The following is a 16101-nucleotide window of genomic DNA, read 5'->3' on the forward strand; positions in this document are numbered from 1 at the left end:
TACCAAGACATGTATACAAGAACTGTTTTGTAAAAGCAAATAACTGAAAAGAAAGGAAAATCCCACCAATTGAAAAATAATTATGGCATATGAATACATTAAAATACTATTACATTGGAAAAAACAATGACTATGAAAAATACAAAGAAAGATGGGAACAAGAAAATAGTGTATATGATGACAACAATGTAAATGTAAAAAAAATAATGATAACAAAAATTAAGACTGCAGGCTGTGAAATTATGACAAGTAAGGTTGGCCTCAAACAAAAGATACAAAAATGTACCTATCTTTCTTATGTGTAAAGATAGAGGGCTATGGATATAGAATACCAAATTTCATGTCAAACTTGGCTGATGAGCTCATTAGTTTTACTAAGCTTTAACTCTTTCAATCTTTGTTTTAAGGGCTAGCTATCTGGGCACATAATGAGGGGCAGTGATGTAAAAATAAAAGATAAAAAAGAATTAAAAGACTAAATATGTTACAAATGCTGTTTATTGTCATGCTTATACCTGTTTGCATCTTGAGAGTGGCTTCTTTTCATTGAATTTTTTAGGCATTTCAACCACTTTCTTATATGTTAAAGGCACTCCATATTTAGCAGCAGGTTTTGTAATTTTCTGAGCAGGAGCCGGAGAAGCAAAGATCTGTCCCTGAGCTGGTCTTTTGGCTACACAGTAAAGGACAAAGACAGAAGTTATTTTTTTAATCTTAATTTTGAAGGGCTCTTACTACAATTTTAATTAAAATTCTTCCAGATTACAACTTTTGAGTTGTAATCATTTAATTTCTAACCTTTCTTATCAAAGACCCCTATAAATCCTTTTACATTAAAAATATAATTGCTTTCAATTCAGCTAATTCAATCTAATACCATAAATACAAAATTCATTGCTGAGCACAGGAGCTGGAACACAGTTAACACTTAATGGTTGATGATGACTGTTCTATCCACAAAACCAAAATGCCTCACATGAGGAAATAATTCAGGTAAATATGTAAAAATTTCAGTAGAGAGGACAATTTACTAAACTAATTAGGTATTAATCTAAAAAAACTATCAATTTGTAAAGTTGTTAAATATTAACTGCATCATTAATAACAACTCTGACATAATTTCAAGAAGATAAATTAGTGTAGATAAAGATTTATGATTAAAGAATAAAGATTCAATCTACCTCTAGGTCTGTGAAGGAAAAATAACTTGAATGGATTAGTGATCTCAGCAATCTGGGAATTGCCTCTAATAATACAGATGGAGCCCATTCATACCTGACCATCAGTTATGATTTATCCATGTATTACCAGAAGTTGCCAGTAGAAACCCAAGATGCTAGAGACTTTTCTTGCTTTCTTCAAAAATCACAGGAGTGCCAGTGGAGCACTCTAGCAACCTGAAATCCTTTCATTATGTCTTGTGAGCATGGCATCTATTTTTTCATCCATATCTTATTGAAATTTCATACTTCATTCTTTAGGGTTCCTGATTATATATTGCAACCTGCTCACATGTAATCCAGTCCTTTCCACTACCATCACATTTTGCTTGAGGTGAGATGTATTCTATATTTTGTTACCATACTATAACAGTGCTTTAAACAGAAATATTGGAAAGTCAGGCCTGTAGTCAGTAAAAGAGGTCTGCTATTTTACCAAAAGAAACTGAACTATTCCATTGTTTAATTCTGGACTCAGCTCACTTTTCATTTGTACAGTCAGTACAAGATAGATGTATTTGGTGTAGGGTTTAGCAGACTGGTAAACATGGTAGTCACTTAATAAATACCACTGACAGCCTCTGTACGGTTTCCATCCAAATATATTTTGAAATTTTGGTAACTTTTTCATACACTTGGATTTTCCTATCAGAGGAATAGACCAAATTGTTTTGGGTGATCACAGATCTCTTTTAGAAGATTCTACAATGTTCTGGCATTTATTACAACCAACACACTATCACCTACAGACAGAAAAATCTGGAGGACCTTATCATACAGAGGGAATTCCTCCTTGACCTGGACTCTAACCTAAACCTCCACCATCCCAATGGTGAATACCTTTGGCAAGCATACATTTGTTCTATGTTTTGCCTGATTTTTAACAAACTTATTTCTGTTGTTTTATCTTCCAAGGGATATTGATGCATGGATGGAAAACAATTTGTTACTAAAAAAGCCTATAAGACAAGATTTTATTTTGAGGATTGGCCTATTGTTAGGATCTTAGATGACAGAAGTGATTTCATATTTGACTACTGACTGATTTGCCTATGTACCAGGAAGTTCCTATATACCCAACAGTGGTTTGGTTTAGTCAGCTACATTGAGGCAAAGAATGCAAGGCTCCCTTCATCATAATAAGTTTAGCAAATTTCATCTAATCTAAGTAACTGAGGTTAGTAAACTTTCCTAATCCTAATGCCTTCATACTTCATGAGGGGATGGGTTAAAGCCTATTCCACTCAAAGTTGTTCTGCTCTTTTACCCAGTTCCCATGAAATTGGTTCACAACAATCAGATAAAAGGGCAAATCAGAGATCAAGAGTATGCATTCCACTGTCTGTCTGAGCAAGTCACTTAACCCCCTTTGCCTAGCCCTTACCACTCTTCTGCATTAGAAGCAATGACTAGTACTGATTCTAAGACAGAAGGTAAGAGTTTAGGGGAAAAAAATAATTCAGGGTTAAATTGTTTTAAATGTCATAGACCTTCCTCATTTTTGTGATTTCATCTTTTCCTTTTTACTAAATCTGACTGTAGCTCTACAAATTGCTAATCCAACTAATGCGGACAGTTGACTTAGCAATAGGTCCCTTATCAATGACAAATTTTTTCCTGCCTTTTAAAATATAATCTATTTCTTTATGATGATATTTGGTCCTTCACCATGCACAGTGCTTAACAATTTTTTAAATTTTATATTTTTCAATGAACACAATCTATTTTTCTCTCCTTCCTACCACCCTCCCCCCATTTTAAAAAAGAAAAACAAAACCTTTATAGGAAATATATAGTCAAGTGAAACAAATTCCTTGTATTGGTAATGCTGGAGGGGAAAAAAAGGTTTAATCTGTTTCATAAAGCCATTTAACAACTTCAGATTTATGATTGTTGTATTAAAAAAAGATAAAAGGAGGGAAGTTTTTCCCCGAGGGAAGTTTGGACTTTCGGTATGGAGAGGGAAAGATAGGAGAACCCCCTTCTCAAAGCAGGGTTCAGGTGAGACATCAGATGTAATGAGTTGGCTCAGAGAGAGGAGAGGCGGTTTGAAGATTTTCCACCTTCTGCCTTCCCTCCTTAGCTAAAGCTGCCCCCCCCAGATTTATTCTTGTCCCTCTTGTCCCCCCTCCACCAAAGGTCTCCCCTTGATCCGTTGACTCACTCAGCTTGGGGAACAGATAACTTTTAATGTTAACTCAATCAGGTAATACAAAAGGAATAATGGGCAGGGAAGAACAAGAAAGGAATGTGAGAAAAGGGGTCCCTGTCTCTATCTAAACTTTCTCCTTCTTCCTCGAGTTTGGGGGGAACTCAGGCCTTGGCAGCCTGAGCCCCCTGAGAGAAAGTCAGGTTGACTCACCCCTGGGCAACGGGAGCTGAGGTAAATTCTGTTTAGGTTTCTCTTCAGAAAGTCCCTTAAATTGGTAAGTGTTGGGGGGAAAGATTTCCAGTCACCAGCAGGAAAAGTAGGTAACCCTCAAGAGAAAGTCTTTTTCCCAACTTCTCTCTTCCGCTTCTCAAGACTGAGAGTCTCACTGCTCTCCCAGCCAAAGTCTTCTCTTCCTTTCAATTCCATTCCTGGGGCCCTTCCCCCATCGAGGTGATCAATTTCACATACTCTTCAGCCTATCACTTTTCTCTAGTGCCAGTCTCTGTCACAAATCCATTTCCTGTTGTTTTTATGGTGCCACCTGGCCCATGCCAGTTACTTATCTTCTATGTCAATTCTAATCTATCTATGCCACTTATTGTTCCCATCTAACCCCCCCCTCCAAAAATAATAAATCTTATCCTAATCTGTCTATTTGCTAATATAAATTCCTATCTTATGATAAGACTGAGTTGTGGGAAGAGGGTTAGGATATATCCACAAAATTTTTACAATATAACAATTTCTTAATACAAAGGTCATTCCAATTACAGTCAATATAAAATTGAACTTGAGTAAAATTGAACTATCCTATACATTATGCAATACTAATGCCAATGTAACAATTCATAACATTTATAGGTGTATGTGTGTGTGTGTGTGTGTATATATATATATATATATATATATATATATATATATATGTGTGTGTGTGTGTGTGTGTGTGTGTGTATATATATATTTACTTGCATGTAATGAAATCTGATTTATTCTGTCTCTATGTTACCTCTCTAGTTACAATATTCCTTTTTCCACCCTAAACTACCCTGTCTATTAATGGTTAGTATTTTAACTCTCCTATCTATATTACTGGATTAGATCATTATTATGAGATATATATATATATATATATGTATATGTACACACACACACACGTCTATTTGTACACATTTACATGTCACATATTATTTAAATACATATATACATATATATTCTCTAGTACTAGAGATTTATTTACAGATATACAATTTATGGGTTGTCCTTATTTACAACACAACCCCTAATGTTGGTGTAAAATTTGTTCTTGGGGCATCTGTGTTTGAACAGATTCCATTAAGTTGTCTTTTGGTGTGTTATCATGGGCATAATGATGTTTAAACGTGAGATGCGTGAAGCCAAGAATCTTTTCCTACTACTTTGATCGATGTAGGAGTGGTGAGAGCTACATCGTATGGACCCATCCATCTGGGCTCTGTGGGTTTGTCATGTGTCATCATCAATCCTCTGTAATCACAGTTGGACATAACACTAATCAAAATTCTTAAGTCTTTCAAAGCTGTCTGTACAATGCTGTTCTTATTATATGTATTACTCGCTCTTGGTTCCATCCACTTCACTCCGCATCAATTCATAAAAATCATCCCAGGTTTCTTTGTAACCACCGCTTTCAAAATTTCATATGACTAATTTTAGTATTCTATCATATCAACAGTCTATAATTTGTTTAGCTAAAACCCCAACTAAAAATAGTTTGATGATGTAGTGGATTGAAATGAATGTAGTATAGGCCCTAGAGTCAGGAAAACTCATCTTCATAAGTTCAAATCTATTCTCCGACACTTGCTAGCTGTGAAAACCTGGGCAAACCACTTCATTATCTTTGCCAAGTAAACAACACATGGGATCATGAAGAACTGGACATGACTGAAATGGCTGAACATTATCAGCACTCAAACTAATAAGCATCCTCTAAGTTTCCAGTTATTTGTCACCACAAAAAGAGCTGCTATGTATACTTTTTTCATATAAGTCCTCTTCCTTTTTCTTTGATCTCTTTGGTCTATAAATCTATAATTGGAATCTCTAGATGAAAGAGCATGAAGAGTTTAGTAAATTTTTGGACATTGTTTCAAAGGATTTTCACTTATGGTCTGATCAATTCACAGCTCCACAGAAGTGCACTGACATACATGTTTTCCCATGGCCCCTCCAGCATGTCACCATCAATTTTTAAAATTCAGAGTGTGAAGTGGAACCTCAAAACTGATTTTAATTTTTATTTCTCTATTCAGTAGTAATTTGGAATTTTTTTCATATGGCTACTAATAGTTTGGATTTCATCCTTTTAAGAACTGCCTGTTCACATCATTTGACCATTTATCATTAAGGGAGTAGCTCTTATTCTGCTAAATTTAAATCAGTTCTCTGCATGTATCTTGGAAATAAGACCTTTATCGGAGAAACTTGTTAAAAATGTTTTCCCAAGGATCTGCTTCTCTTTTAAGTTTAGCTGCTTTGATTTTTTTTTTTTTTGCTTGTGCAAAACCTCTTTATTTCAATTAATTGAAATTGCTTAGTTTATCTGCTGTGATCCTCTCAATCCTTTGTTTGGTCATGACTCTTCCCACTATGCATAGATTTAATTAATGATGTCCTCTTTTATGTATAATTCAAGTCACTTTTCTTCCCCCCCCTACAACCCTATTGTTTCCTCAGCACCCATGCTTTCTAACCATGAACCCTCATTAGGTATTGTTTCCTCCTCTTAAAATGTAAACTTGCTCTTTTTAGGTCAGGGACTCATTTGCTTTTATTATATCTCCAGGGTTTCACATCATGCCTGGCATATAGTAGGTGTTTAATAAATGCACTTCCCCCAATTCATTGATACATAGATCTGAGAATCATCTACATGAGATAACAACTGAGACCATGAGAGAAAAAATTCACCAAATGAAAAAGAATAGTGCAAAGAAGAGAGGGACCAGGACTCAGACTAAGGGAACAATCCCAATTAGTGGACATGACAAAGATGAAAACTCAGAAATAGAGACAGACAAGGAGCATACAGGTCAGAGAAGCACAAAAAGAGAGCAGAATCACAAAAACCCAGAAATAAGACTACCAGAAAGGAGAATGTGGTCAACAGTGTAAAATGTTACAAAGAAGTTAATGATGAGAACTGAGAAAATCCATTAGATCTAGCAACTAAGAGATCACTGCTATCTTTAGAGAAAACAGTTGCAAATAGTAAGATCAGAAGCCAGAATAGGAAGACTGAGAAGAAAGGAAGTAAATATATTCAGTTGAGAAAGGGAAGGGATTCGGAGAGGTAGCTAAAAGGGATAGTAGGATCTAGCTAAGTGTTTCCTCAAAAAGAGATTAGGAATCTTCATATGATCTTTATAAAATTAGCAGGGAAGGATTCAATTACAAAGACAGATTGTGATAGTGGTGGGGTCATCTGTTGGAATAAATAGAAGTAACCGATATGAGTCAGCCTTAAGAATGAGAAGAACTACCTCATAAGGGTGAAGCAGAAGGTAATAGGGGATCAAGTTGAAATGGGGAAAAGAGGCAACTCTTAGCAAATTACCTTAATGGGAGGGGGAATGAGAGAATAAGAAGCAAGGTTTTCAGGTAAGTGAGTAGAGTGGAGAGTGTTCATGAGAAGTTTGAGGAGACAAGAAAAGGTTTAGAATATTTACTGAGACAGGATAGGAAGGAGTAGGATTGTAGTAGTAAAGGTCCAGATTTGTAGTAGACTCTACTTTTTGTGACTTCTTCAAGCTCTATATGGGAATATATTAGTAGGAACAAAGGCAACATAGTGAGAGTAATACAGGGATAGGGTTTGTCGTAGCATGATGGGAATTAGGATAAGGGACTTGAAAGAAGAGAACAGGGTAGATTTGAAACTTCACCAAAGATATAAAAATGGAAAGGGAGGAGAAAACAGCTAGAGAAGGAGTAATGATGTAGGAAAATACTGAAGGATAGAGGGATTGGAGGTCGTGATGAGGATAAAGAATAGGGCTAAAGACAGTAATATGTAGGGAGAATTGGAATGGCAAAAGATTATGATCAAATAAAGGAATTTTGGAGTTCTTAAACATTGATTTGGGACAACTATAGTAATAGCAAGAGTAAGAGTACATAACTGAAGAGGAGAAAGAGAGTAGGTTATTGAGGTTGTACGAATTGTGGAAGTAGGAAGTTAAGAGTATTTAAGGGATCATCAGCAAACAGGCTGGAAAGTTAATCTTATACAGTACCACACTTCAGAACAGATCTGAACCTAAACATTTATTCAGTTAAATGGTCCCCTGATCCGGGTTACGAACATTATTTATTGAGAATAAATTATTTTTGTCATTCTATGTGGGCATAGAGATAGTAGTTCAAATTATACTACAATTGTTAAGATTAAAAAAAAAAACAGATGAAAAGTATCAGAAGACATGTTATTTACCTCGTATGTGATGATGAGCTCCAAATCTGCGAAATGCTCCATGACTAAATTCTTCTGCAATAAGCTTATATTAAAAAAAAGAAGAAAAAGCACATAATGTCAGTCTTCCAAAAATTTTTTCAAGCAAATCAGTAAATATAATCTCCACATTCCCTAAACAAATTGCAAATAGTAAAAACTTACAATGTAAAAACCAAATTATACTAATAATTCTAATATTTCTAAACTCATTTCTTGTTTCTGCCAATACAAACTACAAAAGCTAATGAAACTGCTCTCCTAACACATATTCTTGATAATTATCCTTTTGCTATGTATCTTAACTTGTTTGCATACTGTAAGAGCAGACAGGCACTGATATAAAAGTCAAACTTGGATTTGAATGAACTAGAAGTTTTGTATTAACTGATGCAATATTTATATTCTTAAAAATATTAATTTGCATTAACTTATAAATTTAGTAGAACCAGAAAAAAATATACACAATGACTATAACAATGTAAATGAAAAGATAACTAAAAAGTCTACTTTTCAAGAAAATAGAAAACGAAATAAATTTCCCTCTAAAGCAGAAGTGGGGGACTACTGAGGCATAATGTTATATATATATTATCATAGAAGATCACTGAATCATATTTTTCCTTGACTTTTTCTTTATTACAGAGGTAGTTTCAAGAATAGGTGAAATGATTATGATATAAAAATGTAAGATCATCAATAAAATACTTTTAAAAGCACAACTATTCCCTCTTAAACACTATTTCATTTCAAAATCTCCTTATACACACACACAAAAGCAATAAAAAGAAAATTTTCCCTTATTAATAAACAAAAAAAAAACAAACCACAAGTAATACTGTGACCCAATGATAGCATTTACAATACTGACAACAATAATCTACATGTCTATTTTATCAACAGAAGGAGAAAAGTGTCATCATTGGTCTTTTGAAGCCATCACTGGCTATTGTATTTAATCTCAATTCTGATGTATTGTTTCAATTTACATCAGGCATTATGTATACTGTCCTCATATCTATTTTCTTTTATTTGTATCAGTTCATATAGGTCTTCTTTTCCTTTGTATTCCCTAAATCCATTTATTAAAGAATAAGATTGCACTACATTCACATGGCATCGGTTGTTTAATTATTCTCCAATATTTGTTTCTAGTCTTTTGGTACCACAAAACAAGTTCTGTGACCATTTAAATAAACATGGGAACTGCCTAACTTCCTTTAAAAATTGTTAGATGTTATCTTCTAAGATAGTTCCAAATTGTTCATCAGAAAGGAGAAACTTATAGCTCCATGGGTATATAAATGTGCCTCTTTCTACCTCTTTGAATAATGACTTTTACATTTTGTAAAGCAAATTTTAAAAAAGTGAGGTAATGAGGAAGCTATTCTGCTCAGTAGATAGAGCACCAGGCCTGGAATTGAAAGAACCTGGTTTCGAATCTTGCCTTAAACACTTCCTAGCTGTGTGCCAATGGGTAAGTAACTTAATTCTGTTTCCCTAAACCTTCCCCTTCTGTCTTATTACTAAGAAAGAAAGTGTTTTTTTAAAAAAAAGTGAGGTGATTGTTTTAATTTGCATGAAATTAGTAATTCCTATCACTTTTTTCATATAATTGTTCAAAAACTGCATTTCTTTTTTTTAAACCCTTACCTTCTTTCTGTCTTAGTCTCAATTCTACAAAAGAAGAATGACAGGGGCAAGGCACTTGGATTTAAGTGATTTGTTTAAATTCATATGCAGCTAGGAAGTAACAGAGGCTAAATTCAAACCCAGGTCTTCCCAATTTGGGGCTGGCAGCCTACTATGCTACCTACCTGCCCCTTGTATTTCTTCTTTTTAAAATTGTTGATAATTTTGAGCCAGTTTCCTATTTGAGAATGATTCTCATTAATATATTTGCATCAATTGTAACTTATTTAACAGTTATGTAACTTAACTATCAGACTTTTAGCAGCAATGCAAATCCCCCACCTCCTAACACCTTGATGGCTTACCTTCTTATTCTAGCTGTATTTAAAATTTAATTGTGATTATTGTCTTTTGTGATGCGCTCTATTCCTTGTTGAGATATAGTTTCTCCTTCTAGTCACAAGTGAAAGATTATTGTTTTCTGTCCTGTTCGAATTTTTTTTTTTAATTTACGGTATGACCTTTTATCTTCAGGCCATTTATTCAATCTTATTCCTTATCAGTTTGGAAGTGATGTCAAAACAGCATAGGCTTGGTAGGTTCAGAATAGTCAAAGAAATTGACTCTGTGAAATCCAGTCTAGTTAAAGAGCAAGAGGTTTGTACCCAGTAAGCTGACCATTTGGTCATGAATTCTTAGGCTATGACACAAAGAAAACTGTAAAATGACCCTCAATTCTATGCAGCTCCCTCTTACTTCTATAGGTACTATGGCAAAGTGGCAGAAGAAAGGACAGAAGATGCTAAGAACTACATAATTTTTAAATCTTCTAAGAACATCAATTTAGCTTTTGGTACACTATGTGAGATACTTGTCCTATGACAAAGAAATGGATAAATGACTGCAATTACTATACTGTATTAATCTTGAACAGTTCCTATAAATGAAACAAGTAAATAAAAGGAAGTTGTGGCTAAACATAAAGATAGTGTTTCAAAGTTCTTCTTGAAACAGCAAATTATGCAATTGTAAGAGCTAGTAAATCTAAAGGTAATAAATATTTCATGATATATTTGGCCTTTCATATTACAATTCTCACAATAAGTATTTGTAAAAACTATCACTGATAACTTTGTGTGCAAATACTAATGACAAAGGATAAGGGGAAAGAGAAAACCTACAAAAAAAGTGACAAAACCCTCCCAATTAAATCATATATTGTGTATGTGATGACTCTTCAATGAAAATAATCACAGGGAAGGATGATGAAAAATATGTTGGGAAATTTATTTTAGAAGTAAGAAATGAGATGAAAGGGTTATAAACTACATAGAAATCTAATACTCACTTAACATGAATACATTCTTCAAGAGTCGGGAAGCATTAGATGTGATTAGCACCAAATAATAAAAACTGAAACCTATTATATTTTAACAGATACGAAACTACTTCTTACTGATGGATGGATTCATTCCCAGATCTGCTATTTATTTACAGTAAGACCACTGATTTGCTAAAGCAAAGATTCGAATTAATAATAGTCTAGAACAAAACTGAGAAAATATGATGTGCAATTAAAACAACTTCATCTGTTAAATAGCCTATCAATAGTAGAAATGGGAAACTTAAGGAGTGGTGAGCCACTCAGATTCTACTTCCTAAAGTTTAACTAATATAAATTAAATTATATATAAACAAAAGGCCAAAAGAGTATAGAAACCATGAGAGCAATTAATCAATTGATACCCTGGTAAAGTTGATAAAAATGGTAGCCAAGGTTACCACCAGTTTAGAATATTTATTCACGTATAAAATATTACAGAGAACAATGTAAGTTCAAGAGCAATATTTCTTTATACAACAGTGAGAAGCAATGGAAGAAAAAACCAGTTTAAAGAAACTCTAAAAAGGTAAGTGATTTTAAGGATCTTACTATCATCAAAACTATATGGTTGCAAATACCAACAACATGGAAATGGGTTCGAATCAAGGACACATGCGATACCCAGTGGAATCGCACGTAGGCTATGGGTGGGGTGGTGGGAGGGGGGGAGGAAAAGAAAATGATCTGTTTCCAAGGAATAATGTTTGAAAATGACCAAATAAAATAATGTCTAAAAGGAAAAAAAATGATAAGCAAGATGATTTCAGAAAAAGCTAGAAAGATCTGCAGGAACTGATGCAGAGCAAAATAAACTGAACTGGGAGAACATTATACATAACAACAACAATACTGGATGATGATTATCTGTGAAAAATTGAATACTCTCAGCAATGCACTGATTTGGAATAATCCTGAAAGACTTATGACAAGGAATTCTATCCACCTTCAGTGAAAGAACTGTTTGAGTCGTCTTTCATATCAGTGTATCTCTGGTTTTATTTTGGGGTTTTGGTTATATATGAGTGTGCTCTTACAACAATGACCAATATGGAAGTGTGTTTTGCATGACAATAAAAAATGGAAAAGAAAAAAACAACAAAAACTATATAGTACTGATTTAGAGACAGAAGGGTGGGGTGGATCAATGGAATAAACTTGGGGTAAATGACAGTAGTAAGATAGTGTTCAATAAATCCAAAGATCCCAGCTTTTGGGATGAGAACCCACTATTTGACAAAAACTGCTGGGAGAATTGGAAAACAGTATGGGAGAAATTGGGTTTAGATCAACATCTTACACCCTATCCCAAAATTAACTCAGAATGGGTAAATGACTTAAATATAAAGAGGGAAATCATAAACAAATTAGGTGAACATAGAATAGTATACCTGTCAGATCTATGGGAAAGGAAGGAATTTAAGACCAAGCAGGAGATAGAGAATACTACAAAATGTAAAATGAATAATTGTGATTTTATTAAATTAAAAAGTTTTTGTACAAACAAAACCATTGCAACCAAAATTAGAAGGGAAACAACAAATTGGGAGAAAAAATTTTAAAACAAAAACCTCTGACAAAGGTCACATTTCTCAAATTTGTAAGGAGTTAAGTCAATTGTACAAAATAAAACAAGCCATTCCCCAATTGACAAATGGTCAAGGGACATGAATAGACAGTTTTCAGATAAAGAAATCAAAACTATTAATAAACACACGAAAAAGTGTTCTAAATCTCTCATAGAGAAATGCAAATCAAAACATTGAAGTACCACTTCACACTTAGAAGACTGGTCAACAGTAAAGGAAAATAATAAATGTTGCAGGAGTTGTGACAAAATTGGGACACTAATGCATTGTTGGTGGTGGTGGTGTGAATTAATTTAGCGAAATGGAATTATGTGCAAAGGGCTTGAAAAGAATGCATACCCTGTGATCCAGCAATGCCATACTAGGTTTGTACCCCAATAAGATAATTAGGAAAAATACTTCTACAAAAATACTTATAGCCCCTTTCTTTGTGATAGCAAAAAAACTAGAAAATGAAGGGTTGTCCCTTGACTGGAGAATGGCTGAACAAAGTGTGGTATATGATGGTGATGGAATACTATTGTGCTATAAGGATCAATGATCTGGAGGATTTCTATATGAACTGGAAGAACCTCAATAAACTGATGCAGAGTAAAATGAGCAGAACCAGGAGAACATTGCATACAGAAAGTAAAACATTGTGGAACAATTCAGTGTAATGGACTTTGATAGTAATAGAAATGCAACAAGCCTGGACACTCCTTGGAGGATTTAAGTGAAAGAACACTAACCACATTGAGAGAAAGAACTATGGGAGTAGAGATGCAAAAAACCCCAACCCATATGACATTATCACATGTATATATGGGTATGTGATTTGGGATTTAGGCTTTAAAAAATTGTTGTATAGCAAAAACGAATAATATGGAAATAAATATCAAGTGATAACATATGTACAACCAGTGGAATTGCTTGTTGGCTCTAAGAGGGGGGAGGGAAAAAGAAGGGAAAGAAAATGAATCATGTAAACATGGAAAAATATTTTAAAATAAAAATATTTTTAAAGTAATAAAAAATAAAGGATTTTTACTGAGCTACAAGAAACATGTAATAGGAAGAATTCAAAGAAGCATGTTAAAGACTTATCTTTATAAATGGATTCAAAGTAGAGTAAGCAGCACCAGAACAATATATGCAATTACAAAGGGAATGAAAAAAATAAAGAAATGAAAGAGAATCTGGTGTAATTATAGTGACTAAGAAGCTTAGCCCTGTAAAAGAATGGAGAAAATGTACTTTTATTTTTCTGCAGAGATGGAAGGTTATAGTACAGGACAGACAGTGTATAAACTAAAAAACTTAACTGATGTGCTATCAACTTTTGCTAAACTATTTTTTCTCTTTTTTAATTTTTTCTTTAAAAGATGACTCATAGAGGGGCAACTGGGTGGCTCAGTGGATTGAGAGCCAGGCCTAGAGATAGGAGGTCCTAGGTTCAAATCTGGCCTCAGACACTTCCCAGCTGTGTGACCCTGGGCAAGTCACTTAACCCCCATTGCCTAGCCCTTACCACTCTTCTGCCTTGGAGCCAATACACAGTATTGACTCCAAGACAAAAGGTAAGGGTTTAAAAAAAAAAAAGATGACTTATAGAGTAGGAAAGCAGGAGGGACATATTCTTGAATTAAGTTGATATAAAAGCAAAAATAATAATAATAAATTTTTATGTCAATTATTTCCAAAATAAAAACAAAGAAATTAAGTCTGACAAGATATCCAACTAAAGTCCTTCCATGGACATTTAAGAATGAAACCCGAGGGTCAACAATCTGAAGAAAAACAAAAAACACACAAAGATTTTTATAAAACTTTATACTAGTAAAGACAAACACTTGAACTCTTACACCAAAACTTAAGGATCCCAAGCTGCATTCTGAAACAAAGACCTATTCTCTAATACCAAAATTCTTTTAATGATATTTTATGGCTTCAACTCATATAATATCAAAGATCTAAAACTGAGGGACATTCAAAGAGGTTGGAGAAGTCCACAGAATGGAACTAAGCAAATTGCAGTGCATAACAACTGGGCACCACCCAAGATATCATTATGAAAATACAAGTTGGGGAAATAACACAGTGAAAATAATAATGGACATCATGCCTTCTTGACTGGTGTTCATGAGATGTGTCAGGAAATTTAAAGGAAGGCCTCTAACACTATATGGATTACCTATGGCATATTTGAAGAAATACATGATGAATTGCAAAGGATGGGACTAGAAAAAAATACATTTAATGTATGAATTGTTATGCCACAAGAATAGCTATAATCTGCTAATTTTAGAAAATATATTGGTTTAATTCAATTCAACAAGCATTACAGAAGTATGATATAGTATGTAAACTGTAATGAATCATTAATTTATGAAACGTCATATGAAGAGTTTAATTTTGATCAAATCAAAAACATACCTCAGGTGTGAGGAACTTTTCAATACGTTTGGCTATAAAATTTTTCTCCAATATGGAGTTCACTGATGGTCTATCCCTAGGATTCCTTTTAAATAACTGAGAAAGCAGACTACGGAGATCAAAGGAATAATGCAAGGACACAGGAGGAAAAGATCCAGAGATGATCTTCAGTACCAGGTTTTTCATATTGCCAGCTTCAAACTACAAGTACAGGAGAAAAAATGGTAAAATAAACAGGCCAAAAACGTCCACTAACAACAATTATCTTCTTATCCCCCATATTCTATTTTATTTTTTTAATATTTGTTTTTAAATTATGAGATTCAAATTCTCTCTCCCTCTAATCTTACCCCTATCCATTGAGAAGGCAAGCAATGTTTCTTTAAACATGTGAAATCATGTGAGATATATTTCAATGCCAGATGTGTACAGCAGCTATTTTCCTAGCTTTCTATCAATTTGGACAATTAATACAATTTCTTCCCAAATATTAAATTCCTCAAGAGTTCTCTAATGCAAAGTTTACTTGTTTCCCTTTTCTAAGATTTCATGTAGAATACAATACAATTTCTAAGAAAAGCAAATGCTAATATTTAATTGTAAATCTGCTCATTTGCTTTAATTCAGCAAACATAAATATTTAACCAGTGTTAAGAATTTGTGTCAACAAAGTCTGACTTTATAACTAACAGAGGGAAAAACTAAAAAAAGGTAAAAAAGATTATCCAAAGATAGCAAACTCAGTGGCACAGTTTCTTTATGGTAGGAAAGTAAATGTGTAAACCTTAGCTTCCCAGATAGGAGCAGATAATTATTATAAAGACAACTGAAGTATATGCACAGATGTCCAACTGAATTTTTTGAACTTCTCCAAGTTTCTTTCCTCTAGTAAAACTGAAATGGTGAACCTTTTATTAGAGACCAAATGCCCAAACTGCAACCCTTATGCTGCATGTGAGCCCCCTGTCTTACCCCAGACAGGAGTGAGAGGAAGCTCTTGCTCCTTCCACTATCCTTGGGAATTGAGAGTTTTTCACATGATCACCAGTCATTCTTAGCATCTATCCCATTTTTTTCCTCACCCTGGGCTAGAAACTAAGAGGCAACAAAGTTCAAGGATGAAAAGAGGTAGGGGTGGAAGAGGACAGATCAGATCCCCTTAAGACTTACTGGCGCTGTTCCACATGTGTTCAGCAACTGCTTTCTTATCCTCCCAACTATGA

The 16101-nt window shown here is 34.0% G+C and overlaps 1 protein-coding gene across 16 annotated transcripts in view; it reads right to left on the minus strand.

The window, feature by feature from the left end:
- Positions 1–16101, minus strand: part of NEK1 (NIMA related kinase 1) — a 133621-nt gene that overhangs the window by 89359 nt on the left and 28161 nt on the right. For all 16 annotated transcript variants that reach the window (XM_056802882.1, XM_016423129.2, XM_056802884.1 and 13 more), the window contains 3 exons: positions 14879–15079; positions 7844–7907; positions 516–673 (listed from right to left, as the gene is read on the minus strand). In XM_056802882.1, coding sequence (XP_056658860.1) covers positions 516–673; positions 7844–7907; positions 14879–15079 — 423 coding nt within the window. The remainder of the gene's footprint in view (positions 1–515; positions 674–7843; positions 7908–14878; positions 15080–16101) is intronic.

The sequence above is a fragment of the Monodelphis domestica genome, chromosome 6, assembly GCF_027887165.1.
Source record: "Monodelphis domestica isolate mMonDom1 chromosome 6, mMonDom1.pri, whole genome shotgun sequence".
In the NCBI taxonomy this organism is placed as follows: Eukaryota; Metazoa; Chordata; class Mammalia; order Didelphimorphia; family Didelphidae; genus Monodelphis; species Monodelphis domestica.